At 47.2% G+C, this 21025-nt stretch overlaps 1 protein-coding gene across 1 annotated transcript in view; it reads right to left on the minus strand.

The window, feature by feature from the left end:
* Window positions 1-411: 411 nt before the first annotated feature.
* Window positions 412-21025, minus strand: part of Kcng3 (potassium voltage-gated channel modifier subfamily G member 3) — a 52104-nt gene continuing 31490 nt past the window's right edge. The window contains exon 3 of the mRNA XM_052186763.1: window positions 412-1057. Coding sequence (XP_052042723.1) covers window positions 412-1057 — 646 coding nt within the window. The remainder of the gene's footprint in view (window positions 1058-21025) is intronic.

The following is a 21025-nucleotide window of genomic DNA, read 5'->3' on the forward strand; positions in this document are numbered from 1 at the left end:
AGAAACGAAAATGTTAGTCTCAAAAATAACACTGTTAAGTTCCAAGCTTCTTCTGAATTCGTTAAGACAGAAAAGCATTTGGAAAATAGTGCCTTTCTGCTTTGAAGCGTTCAAATAATGCTCTTAAGAACAGCCTACTACATTGTAACTGTGCGAGGCAAGGTGGAGGGAGATGAGAGGAAATAAAACCGGCTCCTAGCGCCTTCTCTTGTGCCACTGTCCCGTGTGTGTGGTCCCAGTCCTAACTACTCTGTAAGTAAACCGCTTTATCCCTTCGGCTGGGAACAATAATGTCACCCTTCCAATAGGAGGACAATGCCGTTTCAGCGCTCACCCAGGGAGAAACACATGAATAAGAAGTAGTGTCAACTCTACCAGATGAAGTGTGCACAAGGACTGATTTGCAGCACATTAATTCAGGAACTCAGCCGAGAGGCTCCTACTATATCTAGCTGATCTAAACTTGAGCTCGTGGTAGCATTGCACAAAGCTATGGTAGATGAAAGTGATAGGTAATGCCAACAGAACAATCCCACTGACAACACAAACTCCTCCAAGGATTCTTCCAGGCACTGTGATAGGATACATATCTCCATAGCCAACTGTAGTCATAGAGATTATCACCCACCAGCAGGCAGCGGGGATGCTGGCGAAGTCCTTGTTGGATGTTTCCAGGTCCAACCCATGTTCAAGGAGCTGAGAGAGTGCACTGAAGATTGCCATGGCAACACAGATGAAGACAAGTAACATAACCATCTCTCGGTAGCATCGCTTGAGAGTCAAGCCCAGTGTCTGCAGACCGATGAAGTGCCGGGCAAGCTTAATCACCCAGAAGATCCGCATCATTCGGAGGACCCGCAAGGTGACCCCGGCCCTCTGGAGTTGAGAGTTCTCTCCTGTAAATACTGTCATTAGCACAGAGATGTAATAGGGCGTGATTGCCAGTAAGTCAATGATGTTCAGGGGTCTCTTGACAAACTCACACTTGTTTTTGGAGACGATGAACCGCACGATGCACTCCGCAGTGAACCAGCCTATGCAGATAGCTTCAATTATCCTGTCAAGAGAACAAAGGGAGGATTGATCATTTTATTTTTAAGCATTTTAATAGCTCTTCAGATTCTTCAGATAGTACTACACTGACATATTAATTCAGTCACAGTTCCAGAAAACATGAAGAACAGACAGTGTCAACATCATCGGAGCCACCAGGACGCAACGAGACAATAAAGACTCAAGTTTAGGTGATAACTGAATTCCAGAAGGTTTTTATACCTTAGCCCATATGAAATACTGTTAAAAATGCGTACGTCCCCGCCCCAGTAGCTCTTGAAAAAACAACAACCTGTCCTATTTGGTGGTGTGAATTCAGCTCAGGCTGATCTAACCACAAAGTAAGATTTCACATATTCTTTGAGGACAGTGGTTCCCAACCATGGTTTACAGTGGAGAGTGGGACAGAAGCGTTTTGTTCCCACAAAGTGAAACATGTCCTAAAATGTGTCTCGTCTCTACCCTGCAGTAGGCTTGTGTGGGAGACACTGTGGCTTTTAGGAACTGCATGGATGCTCACTGCAGGGGAGCACCAGGTCCACTGTCCTCAGTCTGGAAACCAGGATAAGGACTCCTGGGCCGGACCAAGCCATTACTGCCATCTTTGCCAAAGACTACAACTACTTGGTTTGTTACTTTCACAATGACCTTTATGTAGCATATAGTTTATTTTAAGATGTGTTTATTTTTATCTTGCATGTAACCCTAACCCTAACCCTAAGTGTAGTGTTTGCCTGCATGTATACATGTGCACCACATGTGTGCAGTACCTACATAGTCCTGAAGAGGGTGTCAGACCCCCTGGAACTGGAGTTATAGACAGTTATGAGCTGCCATGTGGGTACTGGGAATCCAACCTGAGTCCTCTGGAAGAGCAGCCAGTGTTCTTGGCACCTAGCCTCTGGGGTACAGATTTAAAACGCAAACAGTTCTGCGCAGAGCCATTATTTCTCAAGTGTCCTATACCACTGCCCCTGTGTTGAAAACAGTATTTGCAGAACATCCCAGAGCTAAGGGCAGGCTCCTTAGAAGAGGCTGCCACCTGAAGGCTCTGGCCACATCCACACCTAGTCCATTTGCACTCTAAGGTTGAAGAAATCCAATCTTAGCATTCTGGTTAGGAAGCCTGACTTGGAAGGGCAGCGAATCCAGACACAACTGTAGAATGACTTAAACGTTCTAATTCCAAGTTAAAGTTATCATTGGTATTCCATCCCTCGCATAATCAAGGCAGTGGCTGGAGCAGACAGACACCACTGTAAAAGGAATCACTCTAAGACAATCCACAGAGCCCAAGCCGTCCTGGGTGGCACCTGAAAATATGTAAATATGACTAACCACGTTTCTTCCTTATTATGAGGCTTTCCGGGGTCATAAACACCAACTTTGTTAATCTTTATTTTTTTGAATAAGTATTCATATTCACATGGTTCAAATCTACAAATCTGGCCAAGCGTGCTGGCACATGACTGTAGTCTCAGCATTTGTGGGGTGGACACAAGAAGATCGGGAGTTCAGGACTAGCCTCTGCCACATAAGTTAGAACTATACCCCCAAAATCAAAAACGCAAAACAAAAGACTACAGAAAGAAAAATCTCAGCTAAGAATGGTGATGTGTGCCTATAGACTCTGTTGTCATGGTGATCTGTGCCAGTGGGCCCTGCAGCCATGATGATGTGTGCCTGTAGACCCCACGGCCATGGTGATGTGTGACTGTAGACCCCACGGCCATGGTGATATGTGACTGTAGACCCCACGGCCATGGTGATATGTGCCTGTAGACCCTGCAGCCATGGTGATATGTACCCCAAGGCCATGGTGACGTGTGCCTGTAGACCCCATGGCCATGGTGATGTGTGACTGTGGACCTCACGGCCCTGTTGATATGTGCCTGTGGACCCCGCAGCCATGGTGATGTGTTCCTGTAGACCCCACGGCCATGGTGATGTGTGACTGTAGACCCCACGGCCATGGTGATGTGTATCTGTAGACCCTGCAGCCATTGTGATGTGTGCCTGTAGACCCTGCAGCCATGGTGATGTGTGCCTGTAGACCCCACGGCCATGGTGGTGTGTGACTATAGACCCTGCAGCCATGGTGATATGTGCCTGTAGACCCTGCAGCCATGGTGACGGGTGCCTGTAGACTCTGCAGCCATTGTGATGTGTGCCTGTAGACTCCGCAGCCATGGTGACGGGTGCCTGTAGACTCTGCAGCCATGGTGATGTGTGCCTGTAGACCCTGCAGCCATGGTGATGTGTGCCTGTAGACCCCGCAGTGTGTAGGCTGAAGGAGAATCACTATAGATCACAAGTTCGGGACCAGCCACAGGAAGACTAAAACCAGGGTCTCAGTCTCATCCTATTTCCAGGCCACGCAGTTACCCTCCCTGGAGGCAAGAAATGAAGTAGTTTCTTATGAATCATTACAGTTATTTTATGTACAATATAAACCAATAATCTCTGTAGTATGTGCGCCCCAAGCATCTCTTGGGGATCATTTCTTGTCACTCTGTGAATAAAAAGTTTTCCCAATGGGGGGATAGGCAGGGCATAGGTACACATGGGGGGTCCATTCACATGGGGAGATGCATTCACAGATAATTTGGTGTGTGTATTTACATATATTACTCTCTACCTATAGTCCTTTGCGACACCATCTCTTTATGATCCTGATCGAAGCCAGAGGCCAGCAAGCCCCTTAATCCTTCTGTTTCTGCCCACCCTGCAGCACTAGAATTACGTGTGTTCACATCCACAGCTACAATCACCTTTTTACATTTGAACTCGGGTCCCCACACTTTCACAGCCAATGAGCTTACCCACTAACCCAGTAGGTGGTTCTCAACCTGTGAGACAAGGCCCCTCTCAGATACCCTACATATCAGATATCTACACACGACTCATTACAGTAGCAAAGTTATGATCGACAGAGTGATTTTATGGTTGGGGGTCACCACACCACAAGCTCCGACAGACTGGCTTTAAATGCACAGTAACCCTGTCTCAGCTTCCTTTGTCCTGGGATTGCAAGTAGAGGCGACTAGGACCTGCTAAATATCTCTGCTTCTACATCAGTTCACAGTTTTGCAAATATAACTATAGGTTAAATCCTAGACTTGGGAGAAAATTTTGCTAGACTTTGCCCAACTCTTCCCACAGAGTTATACTAATCTCTCCTAGCACCAGCCACACGGACAGTGCCCCCAGCACCCCAGAGTGAAACAGCCCGGAACCCGAGATCCCTGCCGTGCTCACACAGACGCCATGGCCTTGTCTGAAAGGACGCTGAGACTATTTTCATGTGCTAACAGCCTGCTCCATGACCTATGCCACTCGCTCCAGGCCTTTAATCTATTTGCATACGTGATAGAGATACCTCAGGGCACAGTGACTGTCAGATCAAGTCTGTTCAGTTCACAGTCTTAGAAAAGTGTCCACGGGCTTTGCCTATAAACCTGACGAAGGAAACAATAAGCTCTGTGGCCTGTGGTTTAAATACTTCCGGCAGTCTTTTCTGGGGTGGGGGTGGGGGGATGACATTTTTGAATGGTTGGAGGGAAAAAAAAAAACAAAAGAAAAAGAATTTAATCCCTTGCCGCGCTGACATCGGAGACCGTGATTTCTGTGGCCACAGTCTCATGGACACAGACAAACCAGTTTCCACCAGCTTCTGCTTTTTTCATGCTACACATACACAGGCCAGGCAGAGTGGCTGTGACAGAATCAAGCCGGCTCTGGAAGGCCCCAGCCTGGGCATCAGGATCTTAATGGTCTCTTTGGGGGTAGAGGACAGGGTTTTCAGACCACCACACACTGTCACCAGAACAGGGTAAGGAACCTGATGTTCCGGCGAGGGAGCAAGGCAGATGACGTCATAGCAGGGCCTGACATTTCTCTCCTGTGGATCTGTCTGTTGGACTCATGGGCTTTGATTGGCGGAAGCATTCTTGTCCTCACCAGACTAAAGGAAGCAGCTTCGGCAAATCTGGGGGCTTACAAAACTGGGCAGGTTGTAAATCTTGAAAGAGATGAGAATCCCAAAGTAGAGTTTTCAAAGAATCTGTTTGAACAACATAACATTATGTCTACCTGGTTAGAGTTGTAAAATATCCCACACGTTCCCGGTATTTCTAGACTCCTTGAGGTGGGGCAAGGCTGTGCGATCTGTTCTAACCGCAGACAATGAGGACCAGTGGTGTGCTGTGGGTACATTCTTGCCCTGCTGTGGTAGCCTGGGAGCCACGGACTCTGAAGGGTCCAGTGCAGGCAGGGGACCCTACCGCTCTCCTCTCTGACTCTCAGTGCACTCCAGAGCATAGGCACTTGTCACCTGACCCAGACTGGACACTGCATGTGATCAATTACTAATAAACCTTCATCATGCCGAGCCTCTAGGACCTCAACCTTGCTTGCTATCCTAGGTCAGCAATAAATCAGTGACTCTGGTAACCTGTGCACTCAGAAGGAACTGCAGGAAGACACTGTAGTAACAGATAACCATCTGTATCTGAAGAACCAGAAGCCAGAAATGCTCATGAATCTGACATTTTTGGATCGTTGACATGATGCTCAACATGGAAAATCCCCGTACCTGACCTCATGTGACAGGTCATAGTTAAAACACAGGAACACTAAAAGTACTTCATAAGATTGCCTCAGGCTACGTGCATACGATATATTGGAAACATAAGTGAGTTTTAGGTTTACCTCTGGGTAACGTATTACATGTAGGGAAATATCCCAAAATCTGAAACTCCAACCATATCCGGTCTTGAACATTTCAGATAAGGGATAAACTAATGGACTGTGTTGCCTCCTGCCAGCTATGAGCAGGACGCTGTCCTTGACAGCAAGAAGTCCATGTTCTTCTCCTTTGATGGGTGAACCCCACCCACCAAGTACCAGTGTGTGGATAGTCCTGGGGCCCTGTCAGCTCTAAAATCCTAAGATCTATTACTTTCAGAAGAGCAAAATTCTTAATTGTGCCCAAAGAACCAGAACATTTTCTGACTAATTATTTCCACCAGCAGCCAGAGTTGCTTAGATTAAAATGGAGGAAATTCAAATGCTGTGGAATAATCTCTCGGTAGGGGAATTCAAAGAGGCAAGCTTGTCTGTAATGAGGTCCTGGGGGCTTCACCGTGTGCCCCCCAAGTCAGATGAAATCTCTCGAGATTCACTCTGAAGGGATGAATCAGCTAGGAATCCCAAGTTCCTAAGACTATGCCAAGGCAACCTCCACCAACAAACACCTGAAGCCTGCCAAAATCCCCCAGCTCCCAAACGGCTCTCACCAACACACCAACTGCGGGGAAAGTCGGCACAGTTTGCTGAGCATGGTGGCAAACAATGACGCACTTCTGAAGGCTACGTCTATCAAATGCAAACAGAACTGAGATGCTACTGGGGAAGTGTGTGCCTTGGAAGCCTGTTCTAACTGCGTTGCTAATAAAAATCATTTCCAGCTTACTGAGGCCCTTCAGCTGGGTACTGGTCTAAGCACTGTACAGACATCTTGAGTAATTCTTTCCAGAAGTCTAGGTTTATTTTCCCTATATCCCTGTTAGGGATGACAAAACCAAAATGGGCTGGTTAATCATGTCTTTCAACATCCCACCATCAGGGACTGCAGTGGCACAGGCATAGTCCTACAGGCCTTTAGAGCTGTATGAACATCTGATGACACTAATGATTTTTACAACAGTGTCCACTGTTAATATGGAATGGTTTCTTCTTCTTCTTCTTCTTCTTCTTCTTCTTCTTCTTCTTCTTCTTCTTCTTCTTCTTCTTCTTCTTCTTCTTCTTCTCTTTTTCTTCTTCCTCTTCCTCTTCTTCCTCCTCCTCCTCCCCCCCCTCCTCCTCCCCCCCTCCTCCTCCTTCTCCTCTTTTTTGGTTTTTTGAACTTGGTTTTTTCGAGAAGGGTTTCTCTATATAGCCCTGGCTGTCCTGGAACTCACTCTGTAGACTAGGCTGGCCTCGAACTCAGAAATCCGCCTGCCTCTGCCTCCCAAGTGCAGGGATTACAAGTGTGCGCCACCACTGCCTGGCATGGAATGGTTTCTATATCTTCATTTCTACAGTGTCTTAGTTCGAGTTTCTATTGCCTAAAATCAAACCATATTGTCTATAGCTACACCAGGACCAAAAAGTAAGTTGGAAGGAAAGGGTTTATCTGACTTATACTTCCACATTGCTGTTCATCAACAAAGGAAGTCAGGACAGGAACCTGGAGGCAGGAGCTGACGCAGAGACTCTGGAGTATTGCTCACTGACTGGCTCCCCATGGCTTGCTCAGCCTGCTTTCTTATAGAACCCTGGACTACCAGCCCAGGGTGGCCCCGCCCACATGGACTGGCCCTCCCACATTGATGACTAATTGAGAAAACAATTAGTTTTCTACAGATTAGATCCCTACAGCTGGATCTCTTGGAGCCACTTCCCCAACTGAGGCTCCTTTCTCTCTGATGACTGTAAGTTGTATCAAGCTGACACACAAAACCAAGCCAGACAAGGCTTCTCAGCTCACTTAGCAGTTTGTTACCTCAAGAGTGGGGCCCTGAAGAGAGGAGAATGGGCCAATTTTCTGTCTCCATCTGTCTCTATGTCGTTGAGAGGAAACGACGGCCTCTGATACACTGGTCCTATGTTTTTGGAATTCCCTGCTGAAAAAACTCATGAACCAAGTAAACATCTGTCTGATCCTCTGTAACAGTATTAGAAAACGAACAGCCACAGCTACAATGTAATGTCTTCTTCCCTCTGGTCTTGGAGGGCCTGAATCACTACCTGCAAACACCAGCCATTACTAGCTGCTGGTCCATCTTTCATGACAGAAGACTCTCTTAAGGAAAGAAATAACACTCCTGTGTGTTAACCAGACGCTGTCTCCATCCTATAAGGGAACAAAGACCACTGCCTAGACCAGTCAGGTGGAAGGTCAAGGCCTATGGTCCTCTCCTCATCTCCTCCCCGCAACATTTTATTACCAAAACCTTTCAAATATACAAGATTCAAGCAGATTCTCGGTGTTTTCCTTGGTTATCTGTGTGTTGATTTTGGCAGTGCAATGTCTTGCACATGCTAGGCAAGCGTTCTAACGCTAAGCTCAAAGTTCAGTGACTACCGTAAATATACTGAGGTTGCTTACGGCCAATTCTCTAACTAGTCATTAATCTCTTATAGCGTTGGTTGTGAGCCTAGTCTCTCATGACTGAGTCATCATCTCTCCAGCTCATTCTTAAATTTTTCCACATTTTTTAAATTAAATTATTTTATTTATTTACATTTCAAATGTTGCACCCTTCCCGATCCCCCTCCCTGAGTTCGTCACCTCCTTGTGGGCCCCTGCCTCGGACAGGGTACTCCCCGACCAGCCCACCCACCTGCACCAGCATCCCTCCTCTCTGGGGCACCAAGTTTCCACAGGATTAGGTGCATCCTCTCCCACCGAGGCCAGACAAAGCAGTCCTCGGCTACACGAGTGCCCGGGCCATGGACGAGCCCACAGATGCTCCTTGGTTGGTGGCTCAGTCTCTGGGAGCTCTGAGGAGTCAGGGTTAGTTGACAGTAATCTCATTTTTAATGCAGTTCAATTGCAGACATCAATTCACTCCCCCAACCCCCAAAACTCAGACTGTACTGGAGTTAGTATTTAATTTCTTTTTCTTTTAATATAAATTTCAGACAGTGAAATGTTCTCACCTTAAGCTATATCCGCTGAGTTCTGACAAACGGTCAACCTAAACCCCCATTGAGTCAGAGCTCTCATGTCGCCCGGAGCTCTCTGCTTGAGTCTTTCCTGCCTTCATCTCCCACATCCATCACACACACACACACACACACACACACACACACACACACACACACACACACACACGGCGAGCACCCAGCAGGTGCTTGTCCAGCACAGAAGAAGTGACTCTGATGGACATGAAGGTCTGGCTCCCCCACAGCGGGGATGGGACTGTAAAACAGGCATCTACTATGTGAAAAAGTAAAAGAAGTGTCAGCTTTACCTCTATGGAAGGATAAAGAAAGGGCGATACTCAGACTGCACCCAGGAATGTCATTCAGTTTTGTGTGAGCAGGCATTCTCAGCCCTGTGCGCATGCGTGTAGAAGCCAGAGTTCAGCGTCAGGTCTTCCTATGTCACTATTCACCGTGAACCTAGAGCTTGCCATTCCGTCTACAACGACTGACCAGAGAGCCCCAGGGTCTGCCTGTCCCAGCAAAATAGCAAGTGCTAGGGTTAAAGATAACTCAGTGCTGTGCTCAGCTCTGACGTGGGTACTAGAGATCTGGATTCAAATTCCCAGGCTTCTACGGCAAGTCTGTGGAGTCACCTCTCCAGCCTTGTCCCGCTTTTAAAGGGAAAGAGAAGTCTATTCCATGGTAGCTCTACCTTAGCACTTTAAGCTAAGTAAGAATAAGACAAGCCCACTGTGGTGGGTTGAATATGCTTGGCCCAGGAGGTGTGGCACTATTAGGAGGTGTGGCCTTGTTGGAATAGGTGTGGCCGTGCTGGAGGAGATGGGTCACCATGTGGGCAGGTTTTGAGGGTTCCTGTGCGTCGTAAGCTCTTAAGTGTGGCAGTCCAATCTCTTTCTGGCTGCTTTTGGATCAAGACGTATAACTCTCGGCGAGTCTGCCTGCACACTGTCACACTCCCCACCATGATGACGATAATGGACAGAGCTTCCAATGAAATGTTTGCCTTTATAGCTGTTGCCACGGTCATGCTGTCTTTTCACAGCAATAAAACCTTAACTAAGATACCCACAAAGGTAAATGCTATGTGAGTCTGTTGGTATGAGGAATCTAAATAGTTAATTTAAAACAGAAAGAGGAATTGTGGGTAGCAGGGGCTGGGGAATTGTTTGATAGGTATATAGTTTCAGATTTACAGGCTAATAAAGTACTGAAAGTCTATTTTATAACAATGAGACTACTTAGCACCACTCAACTGTACACCTAAAAATGTCTTTTAAAAAGTAAAATTTGATATGTGGGCTTTTAAAACCACAATTAAAAGAAATATATGGGCAGTAATGGGATTCCAGTCCATACCGCCACTTAACCTGGAGCCTTAACCTGGCGCCTTACTGCAGAGCCACGCCACCTTCCAGAGTGAGACACAAAACGGTGGTTAGCTTGCCATTAGTTTATATTATGTCACCTCAAAAACAGTGGGGGTTTTGTGTATACAAGAAGCAGAACCCAAATAAAACTCAGTATGACAAAGGCACCTAGAAAAGGTGGACAACCAGGTGGGGACGTGGCTCAGCGGTGAGTTCTTCCTAACACACACAGGACAAGAAGCCTGGAAAATAAGAGCATGCCTTGGTACATACTAGATGCTCAATAAACTGTGTATCACAGACTCGTTCTTACAACTCCTACTATCATTGTCCGTTGGCCATTCACAGTTGTCTCTTCACTCACAAAAGGAGATCATTTTAATGTTTTCCTGAGTGCAAAGAGAAGGGGCCACAGCTTCCTGCCAGAAATTCACCTGAACCTGAACTGTCACTGCTACGGTCTCAGGAGATGGTCCTTTAGGAGGGATATCATTAGGGCTCTGCCTTTGTAAATGGATTAATACCAACAGAGGCAGGAGAAAGTGGAAAATAACAGAAGAAAAATCTCTGGACTCTACACGCATGTAGAGGAGTGCACACCTACACATACAGAGACCCACATTTCCTCATGCACACACTGCTGTCAGCCTCTGGCCTCTACATGTACATGTACACACCTGCACACACACACACAGACACACATTTCCTCATGCACACACTGCTGTCAGCCTCCAGCCTCTACATGTATGTGGAGGGGGGCACACCTACATACCTGCACACACACACACACACACACAGACATACACACAGAGAGAGACATACACACAGACACACATTTCTGCATGCACACACTGCTGTCAGCCTCCAGCCTCTCTACATGTATGTGGAGGGGTGCACACCTACATACATACACACACACACATACACACACAAACACACATTTCCTCATGCACACACTGCTGTCAGCCTCCAGCCTGTACATGTACGTGGAGAGGTGCACACCTGCACACACACACAGACACACACAGATACACATTTCCTCATGTAAACACTGCTGTCAGCCTCTGGCCTCTACATGTATGTGGAGGGGTGCACACCTACACACATGCACACACACATACACACACACACATACACACACACACAGACACACATTTCCTCATGCACACACTGCTGTCAGCCTCCAGCCTCTCTACATGTATGTGGAGAAGTGTACACCTACACAGACACACACACACACAAACACACATTTCCTCATGTACACACTGCTGTCAGCCTCCAGCCTGTACATGTATGTGGAGGGGTGCACACCTGCACACACACACACACACACACACCTCTTCAAGCACACACAAAGCTGAAAAGTGACCACACAAGAGTGGGCCTGGCTCTTCGGAAGTGTGCCCTGTTCTTTTCTCTCTGCCCTTCTGCCTCGCAATGCCTGGTGGGAAAATGCAGTATGAACCAAAGCCCCGACTACACTCGGACCCCCCAGTCTGGACTTGAGGCTCCAGAATTGGAAGCTACTATGCTTTTGTTCATTATTAATTGCCTAGCCCATGGCCTCCTACACCAGCAGCACAGAGCAGACTAAGACAGAATTCTTTGAAGGCGTTGGCAAATATTCTTACACACTGATAGTCGCAGCATAAATTGCTCAAACGACTTACAGGAGCAGTTGGCAAGCTCTCTCCAGCTGAGCACTGCACAGGAGCACCAGCCGCCCATGCAGAGACTCATCCTACTCACGCACCCACGCACTTCCAAGAACATGTATGATGAGAGCCATCACTTACAACACCCGAGGATAAAGAATATAGAAATGTCTACCTGCAGGAGACAGATTATGTAAGTACATTTCTGAAAGTTATTATTGGCTCAAACTGTGTGAAATTATCAAACAAATATCCAGTTTTATATCACACAGCTATGAGTAGGTCCTTGCCTTACACTGTGTATTCACAAGAAGGAGAAAGATCCGCCACTGTATGCTGACAGAGGATATTCTTCAAGGCGCAGTTATGTAAGGCATAGAACAGCACAAATAACACGCTACACATGTGTGTGCATGGGTGTGCACTGGAGACATGCTCAAAAGCCAGGCATGCTAGCACATGCCTTAATCCAAGCACTCTGGAGGACTGAAGCAGGAGGATGGTGACTTTGAGACCAGCCTAGACTGTACAGTAAGACCCAGCCTCGGAGAGAGGGAGGGAGAGAGGGAGGGGAAGAGGGAGAGAAAATTGTTAACAACAGTGTCCGCAAAGGACAACCGTCAACCATCAAGCGCGAGGCACCACGGTGGAAACTACATTTTGCTCTATTCTTCTTTGTACCATCAAATGCTTAACCAGGTACACACATTATTTTTCCAATTTAAAAACACTTTCAAAAATAAAAATCACAGCAAAATAGAAAAGCAACCATCACAATCGAGTTATCAGCAGGTTGAATCAACTCAGACAACCCTAGGAGAGCCACAAAAGAGACGGTTGTTCCCCACCCATCCCCAGCTCTAAATAACATGAGGTATTTCCAATCTCTCTGTCTCTGTGTCTCTCTGTCTCTCTGTTTCTCTCTCTCCCCCCCTCTCTGTAGTTTTTCAAGGCAGACAGTGTTTGTTTTGTTTTATTCTGTGTAGCCCTAGCTGTCCTGGCACTCACTCTGTACACCAGGCTGGCTCTGAACTCAGAGGTCCACTTGCCTCTGTCTCCCGAGCGCTGCTACCATCACCACTTGGCTTCCAGTCAGATTTTTAATAGGCAGATGTAGTGTAATAACAGTGTAATAAAATTTTCTAGCCAACACCTCCCCAGTATCTGCCATATTGCCTAGTATCTTTCCTATGTCTTTGTGTTTCCTCTGTCACAATCAGTTAAGTGAGGATGAAAGAAAAAACCAAATCAAACATCTGTATCAGTTATCTCTGGACCCATGCTGGTGGGAATATGGGGAAAGAGATGTTGATCGCTTCCCTAAAGGCAAGCGACCTTTCTCTAAGTGTGTGTGTAATATTTCATTTTGTTCTGACAGCAAATGTACACGGCAGCTTTCCTTTTCATCCCCAGAGATGAGAAAACTCAAGCCGGGGAAGCCATTCCTCCCTGCCACACAGATCCCCGCGGCCTCATCCAGGGGTCTCGGACTGCAGCCTGGTGGGGACCTGTGCTTTCTTTTTTGTTACTTTTTCAGGTACATTTATTTTATTTTATGTGTACGAGTGGATGGTCTGCGTGTATGTCTGTGTACCTGGTACCCTCTGAGTTCAGAGGAGGATGTAGGATTCCCTGCAACTGGACTTAGAGATGGTTGTGAGCTGCCGTATGGGTGCTGGAAATCCAACCTAGGTCCTCTCAGAGCAGCCAGTGTTCCTAACTGCTGGGCAGCAGTCCATTCTCTCATAGCTAGAGCTGGTGTATACTTGTGATTTTATGTCTATTGCTTAAGATTATTTGTTTATTCATGACTTCTGCTAGTTGGCCGTTGGTTACTACAACAAATTTTACACCCAGTTTACAAAGACATTTGGTTACTGTAACAAATACCACCCTGTTTACAAAGACATTTGGTTACTGTAACAAATACCATCCTGTTTACAAAGACATTTGGTTACTGTAACAAATACTACCCAATTTACAAAGACAAAAGGTTTATTTTGTCTCTGTTTGGTTTTTTGTTTGTTTGTTTGTTTGTTTGTTTGTTTGGAGGCGTTGGCCCCCCTAGCTGTCTGGCTCTATTATTTCTGAGCCTAAAATGAGACTGTCCACTACCAGGGCAAGGTCCTCACCAACGATCAAAGCTGTTCACTTCAGAGCTAGGAATTTTAAAAAAGAAACAGAAAGGACATGCCCTATGATCCCATCCAAGGGCAGGTCTTCACAGGCCCTGAAGACCTCCACCCTCTATCTGATTTTAAAGTTCCTACCACCTCCCACGCTGGGACCAAAGCTTTAACAGTAACAGTAACCAGAGCACTGTGGGTAGACGGGCAGTTCTGAGGATCCGTGGCAGGGGTAGGGAGGTGTCAATTTAAAGGCTACACTTCCAACGCCAGGGGGACTGGCCGTGGCAATGGGGCTCCTTGTGCCAAACCTTAAGGGGCTGAACCTCTTCCTTCTCATATCCACCTCCAATGGCTGTCCTTGTCTCCTTACACAGAAAGGCTCTGCCATCTCCCTGGGAAGCTAGGTTCTAGCTCCCAGATGCAGATTCCCCTAGGCCTCCTCTGTCCTGTCTTTTGACAACATAAACTTGCGACTCACGCTCACTGCTGGCAGACAGGGACTGATGGCCCTCTGCAAAGGAACAGTTGAGTTCCTGCCTGGATTCCCAAAGACTCCAGCTGCTGCCTTCCCAGGCTAGGGATACCCATCTGTGATGGTTTGAAAATACTCAGCCCAGGGAATGGCACTATTAGGCACTATTAGAAGGTGTGGTCCTGCTGGAGTAGGTGTGTCACTGTGGGTGTGGGCTTTAAGACCCTCATCCTAGCTGCCTGGAAGTCAGTATTCTACTAGCAGCCTCCAGATGAAGATGTAGAACTCTCGGCTCCTCCAGCGCCATGCCTGCCTGGATGCTGCCACACTCGCACCTTGATGATACTGGACTGAACCTCTGTGCCTGTAAGCCAGCCCCACACAACCAAAAGGAAGAATGGTAACATGACCCTCCAAATACCAATCCCCAATCACCCTAGACTATATCCAATTTTGCTCTGTCCACTCCACTCGTTTCCCTCTTCGTAAACCCCTGCCTGTGAGAACATTTTTATTCTATGGGAGCATTTGCATGAATATGTGGGAGAGAAGGCCTTTCTACCTCACAAAGATAGGAACCCCCACCCCTCCCCCCAAAGCAAAGAAATACAGAGAAGCTCAGAGTCTCCTTCAAGATCATGTTCCAACGACCTAATCTCCTTCCACCGGGTCGGGGACTTGTGTCTATACTGTCTCATAGCACTGCAGTCTAATGGCCACACCCTCAACACGTGAGTCTTTGGGGGATGGGCAGTTGAGATTCAAACTGTAGCATTGTGCAATTATACCAGCATCTTTCCTCACTCTCTGGGCCTAGTAGGCTAATCAAGCATTCACAAAGGAAATGCACACAGTTTAGTCTCCTGAGACGGGGCCAGGTATATTGGGGGATGGGGGGAGACGAAATGTCCAAGAGTGGAGACGGATGACAATCTACTAACTTGGATATAGTTTCAAGCCCACAGAACACATTATTTCTATTAATCTGCTGGGTGGTGGTGGCGCACGCCTGTAATCCCAGCACTCTGGGATGCAGAGGCAGGCGGATTTCTGAGTTAGAGGCCAGCCTGGTCTACAGAGTGAGTTCTAGGACAGACAAGGCTATACAGAGAAACCCTGTCTCCAAAAAACAAAACAAAACAAAACAAAACAAAATTCTATCAATCAGGCAATACATTTAGTGAGTATATACAGTGTGCCAAGCTTTACAGAGCATCAGAGAAGTGGAGGAAATACACTAAATAACTACCATAGTTCTGTAAAATACGAACAAGGAGGGGGAACATGGGAGGAAGGGCACACCAGAACTCTGCTCTATTTTTGCAACTTCTTGTGAATATAAAATTATCCCCAAACAAAAAGGTTTTATTTTTATTTTTTAAAGATTTATTTATTTCACATATATGAGTACACTGTAGCTGTCTTCAGACACACAACAACAGAGCATCAGATCTCATTACAGATGGTTGTGAGCCACCATGTGGTTGCTGGGAATTGAAACTCAGGACCTCTGGAAGAGTAGACACCACTCTTAACTGCTGAGCCATCTCTCTAGCCCTTTGTTTTTAAGTTTTAAAAAAGACAGTTGAAAATTATTACCTTTGCTCAAAAAAAAAAAAAAAAAAAAGACTGAGTTGTATTTATGTGTGTATGTGCACATGTGTGCAGGTGCCTGATGATGCCAGAAGAGGGCGCTGATCCTCTGGAAGTGGAATCACAGGTAGTTGTGTGCTACTGAATGTAAGTACAGGGAATAGAACTCAGGTCTTCTGGAAGAACAAGTTGCTCTTAACCACTGAAACATCTCTCGAACCTGGTCTTTTAATATTTTTATTCTATTTCTTTATTAGTTGGAAGGGTTTTAGGTATGTGTGCATCATCACTGAAATCAGAGAACATCGTTCGGGAGTCAATTCTCTACATCCTTTATATCTGTCCTGGGGAATGAGTTCAGAAGGTCACATTTGACAGAAAGTACCTCTACTCTTCTCACTTGCCCTATAAAGATTTATTAAAAACAGAGGAGGAAGGAGACATAGCTCAACAGTTAAGAGCACTGGCTGCTCTTGCAGAAGACCTGGGTTCGGTTCCTAGAAGGGAACCAAGGGGCGGCTCACAGTTTCAGGAAATCCAACACCCCATTCTGGCTTCACCCAGTACACGGTGTGGCTGTGGTGTATGCAGATACACGTGGGCAAGCATGCATGCATACGCGTAAAATAAGAACAAATACACCCTTAAAAAAGGGAAAAGGATCCATAGAACAGCAGATAAGTCCAGGCACATAGACGCAGGAAAAAGCAGACAGGAAGTGCTTCTGTCCAGTGGTACAAAGGCTCTTCCTGCAGAACAGACACCAAAGGGGTTCAGAAGTGAAGTCGGTTGGTGGTCGGGCAGCTGGCAGTGCTACTCAGTCCTGGACCCTCTACTCACTGTGTAAGTGAGAGCTGTCCTTGCGCCTAGAAGCCTGGTGTCTTCCGAGGCAGCCTTCAGAGGTGCTGAGGTAAAGCTGTGAAGGATGGGTTTGGCTGTCACACGGGGATAGACTTCAGATACGAAGGAAACATGTCCTCACCTGGCTAACTTAGTTCCCCTTAGAATTCCCTACCCGTGTGCCACGCTAAGAGATGAAACCCCTTACCAATAAAAATATCAATAAAGTAAAATAGAGCATAAACAATAGATACAAAAGTGATAAGCATAGTAATCACCATACTAGCATTGAGAAAATAAAAGTGTCCTTTACTTGGGCAACTAGAAAAGCTTTGAAAATGATGGAATTTATTTAGTTGTGGGGGAGGGGCAGCACAGGCTAAATCAGGGAAGAGCAGATATCCTGGGAGAATTAAAAGCAGTAACAGGGCTGGGCGGTGGTGGCCCACGCCTGTAATCCCAGTACTCTGGGAGGCAGAGGCAGGTGGATTTCTGAGTTCGAGGCCAGCCTGGTCTACAGTGAGCTCCAGGACAGCCAGGGCTATACAAAGAAACCCTGACTTGAAAAAAACCAAATCCAAAAAACAAAACAACAAAGAAACAAACAAACAAAAGAAGGTAGTAACACTTTTAAAGTAAAAAATAAAGTAACAATAATAACAACGTGCCCAGAGGATTAACAAGTAGGTAAGAACTGGCCAGATAATCAAGTCACCAACAGGCTGGGTGCTTTGAATAAGAATGGCCCCCATTGGCTCATAGATTTGAATACTTGATCCCTGGAGTGGTGCTATTGGGAAGGATCAGGAGGCGTGGCCTTGTTGGAGGAAGTGTGTCACTGGGGGCGGGATTTGAGGTTTCAAAAGCCCTAGCGAGCGGAGCCTAGTGTCTCTCTTCCTCCAGCCTGTGGATCTGGATGTAGCTCTCCGCTCCTTCTCCAGCGCCATGTCTGCCTACTGCCGCCATGCTTCCCGCCGTGATGATCAACAACAAACCGAACCTGTAAGTCAGCCCCAGTTAAATGCTTTCCTTCCTGAGAATGTGGTCATGGTGCCTCTTCACAGAAACAGAATACTGACTGAGACAGGAGGGTTACCACATATGGGCTGGTAGGTGGAGGACTGTGGAGCAAAGGTTAGGATCTACCTTTTACTGTATTGAAAAGCTGAATTCTCACAGTTGGAATGTACTGTAAAATGTACATACTGTGTGTGTGTGTGTGTGTGTGTGTGTGTGTATGTGTGTGTCTGGGAGTCAGTTCTCTCCTTCCACTTTGGACTCAAAGTCAGGTCATCAGGCCTGCAAATGCTTTTGCCCTCTGGGCCATCTTGCCTGCCTGGACTATTTCATGTTTTAAGATGATGTTTAGGGCTGGGAAGGGTGGCTCAGGAGGTAAAGGCAGCTGCTGCTAAGCCTGACAACCTGAGTTTATTCTCTAGGACCACATCATGGAAGGAGAGAACCAACAAACTGTTCTCTGACCTCCACATGTGTACACAAATGTGCTTGTGAGCATGTGCACATACACATGGTCATTTGTACACACACACACACACACACACACACAATTTTTGGAAAGTAAACAAACCAGGTCTTTAGGTATATATTACAACCACCCTAGTTAGTTGGTTTCTTGTCCCTAGTTTCCTGTTGTCATCGTGCCATTCTTATTTTGTAGCTGAGGAAACAGGCTCCAGGCATAGCTGAGGCACTCCTCTTTTGGGGAGAGGCTGGGGACTAGCACACTATTAAGGGAGGGAGGCGGGAGGGAGCACTATGAAGGGAGCAGCAGACCCCAGGATGCCCCAGAGTCATTGGTTGCCAAGCAAGATGTACAAAAGGAAGACACGGAAGACACTGATGCTCACGAGCAAAGAGATTCGAAGGTCAAGCTGCAGCCTTCCTTAAAGGCACAGGGAAGCCATTAAAGGTTTGACAGCAGGTGGACCAATCCACTCATTCTGTATTCAGTCAGTGGTTCCGTGTGCCAGCCCCTGCCTGAGGTCTGTGAGGTGGGATGTGAGAGGGTTGTGGGAATACTCAGGGCGGGGATGTGGGGTTTGTGGGATGGCTGGAGAGGCCATCAGGCAGGAAACTCCAGTGCTCACGAGGGAAAGTCAAGGCCACACTGGCAGCTGCTAGACACTGAGAGCACACTGGGGAGTCTCTGACAAGACCCTGCCCCGGCTGGCCGTGCGCACACAGCAGCCATGGTGGCAAGGCTGTGAATCAGCCACACCAAATGCACAGGCACAAAGCGGGCATTTATTTGCTGTCTTAGATGGCTTGTGGAGTGGCAAGGGTTGAAAGGAGCCGGGCAGAGCCCGAGGCCTTCTGTAGAGGGCAAGACTGGTGAGGAAAGCAACCCCACTCAGAATCGTACCTCACGGCTCTGCCACTTTGACCATTTTCTCTTCTTCAGAGTGGTTCCCTCCTTCCTCCTTCCTCCTTCCTTCCTCCTTCACCTGGGTCCTGGGAATCAAACCCAAGCTTGTGCGAATGCACTTTGGCCACAAGCCCTCTCGCAGGCCTCCCCTGGCTTTTGTGACAGGTGGGAAAGCAGTCATCATCTTTTAGGAGCAGAACTAACTCAGGAATGCGGTCAGTCCCATCGTTTGGCTGGCTTCCGACCTTCCTGCAGAGCCAGGGTTGCTCTGTCCTTACGGCTGGAGTGGTGCCTGAGAAGCAGGAACACGGAGTCTGTCTGACTGACGGAGAACTGGGGGCAATCTCTCAACAAAGCCGTAGCCTGGCTTTCAGAAGACTACCGTGTTCTAGGTGGGCAGCCACGGTGCACAACCCCAAACCTGTGGCTCTAAAAGGATTACTAGAGAAGCCACAAAAGCCCAGACCCTCCCAGGCCTCATTCTCCATCCCACCTGGGTCCTCTCAGCTCCACAGAGCAACTTCCGGCTCCCAACACAGCACCTCCATCTACAGGGTGACCCTCAAGGATGCCCTAAGAAACCCCTTCAACAAAGACTGCCCCTTCCCTTTCCATCCAGAGCTCCACCGTGAGCTCCACGGCCTCTGCATTGAAATGGCAACTCAGTCCTAAAAGAATCATGAGGCGAGAAGGGATTACCACCCATTCCCCTCTTCAAACAAGATCCTGTAAAAACAGATACCACTTCTTTTCTTTAATAACATTTTACCATTTTGATTCCAACTATAGCTTTATAGCTACAGAGCAACTGCAGAATATGTATGTAGATATAAATACTGTAGCTATAAATGTAGAAAATAAACTTCAAAAGAGTAATTTTTAAAAGTGAAGTCATTTTGACTGGTATTATTTGCCATTTTCTAACTACAGATAAATAATGTACCCAGAGTTCAATTCAGATTTTCATTTAATTTCTGTATATTAAGTACTCGCTACAAACATCAAGACCTCAATAGTACTTCAGAGGCTGGGGTGGAGGACACTTCTGCAGACAGTTTCCAATATACATATAAAAACAGTTTAAACAGGGCTGGAGAATTGCAGTTGCCACGTGACCTGTACTTCGGTGGTGGAGACAGAGGCAGAGGATTGTAAGAGAGAGGCTAGCCTGGCCTGCCTATTCAGTCAGCTCCCTATAGTCTGGGCTAGGAAGAGAGGCCCTGACTAAAAAAGAAGAAAAAAACTCCATTAATAAAGCTCTGTATTTTTTCTCCCGGCTGGATGAAGGCCCAGGCAAGGCGGGTTCACGCCGGCTCAGACCGTGAGGAAGGTCACACCCCACGTGCAGAAGCCAAGGCAAAGCTCTTAGCAGCAAGGTCACGAGGAGGGGGCTCCTCAGTTATCTGACAGATGGGGAATTGGAGCACATGAGAGAAAGGAGCAGGGCTAACATCCCCCAAGCACCCCCCAAAGTCACCCTCCCACCCCCACCACCCCCACCACCCCCACCCCCGTTCTCCAGTGAGGCTGACTTCCTAAAGTTCTAGTCTCCCCAAAATGAGCATCACAACCTGGGAGCCAAGGGTTTAAACACACAAGCCTATGAGGGTCATTTCAGACAGTCATTACAGGATAGTGCTCCCTGCCGCCGTGCTCGCCACCCCCGCCCCCATCCTGCCCAACCAACCACAGGCCCTGAGCAACAGGACTAGAGCAACCCAGGCTGGATCTTCTGGATCCACCAGCCAAAATCACAGCACGCACAGGCAGCGAGGGCAGCAAGATCCGCCTTGAGTACGGAGTCGAATTGAACCCAG

The sequence above is a fragment of the Apodemus sylvaticus genome, chromosome 6 (assembly GCF_947179515.1).
Source record: "Apodemus sylvaticus chromosome 6, mApoSyl1.1, whole genome shotgun sequence".
Taxonomy (NCBI): domain Eukaryota; kingdom Metazoa; phylum Chordata; class Mammalia; order Rodentia; family Muridae; genus Apodemus; species Apodemus sylvaticus.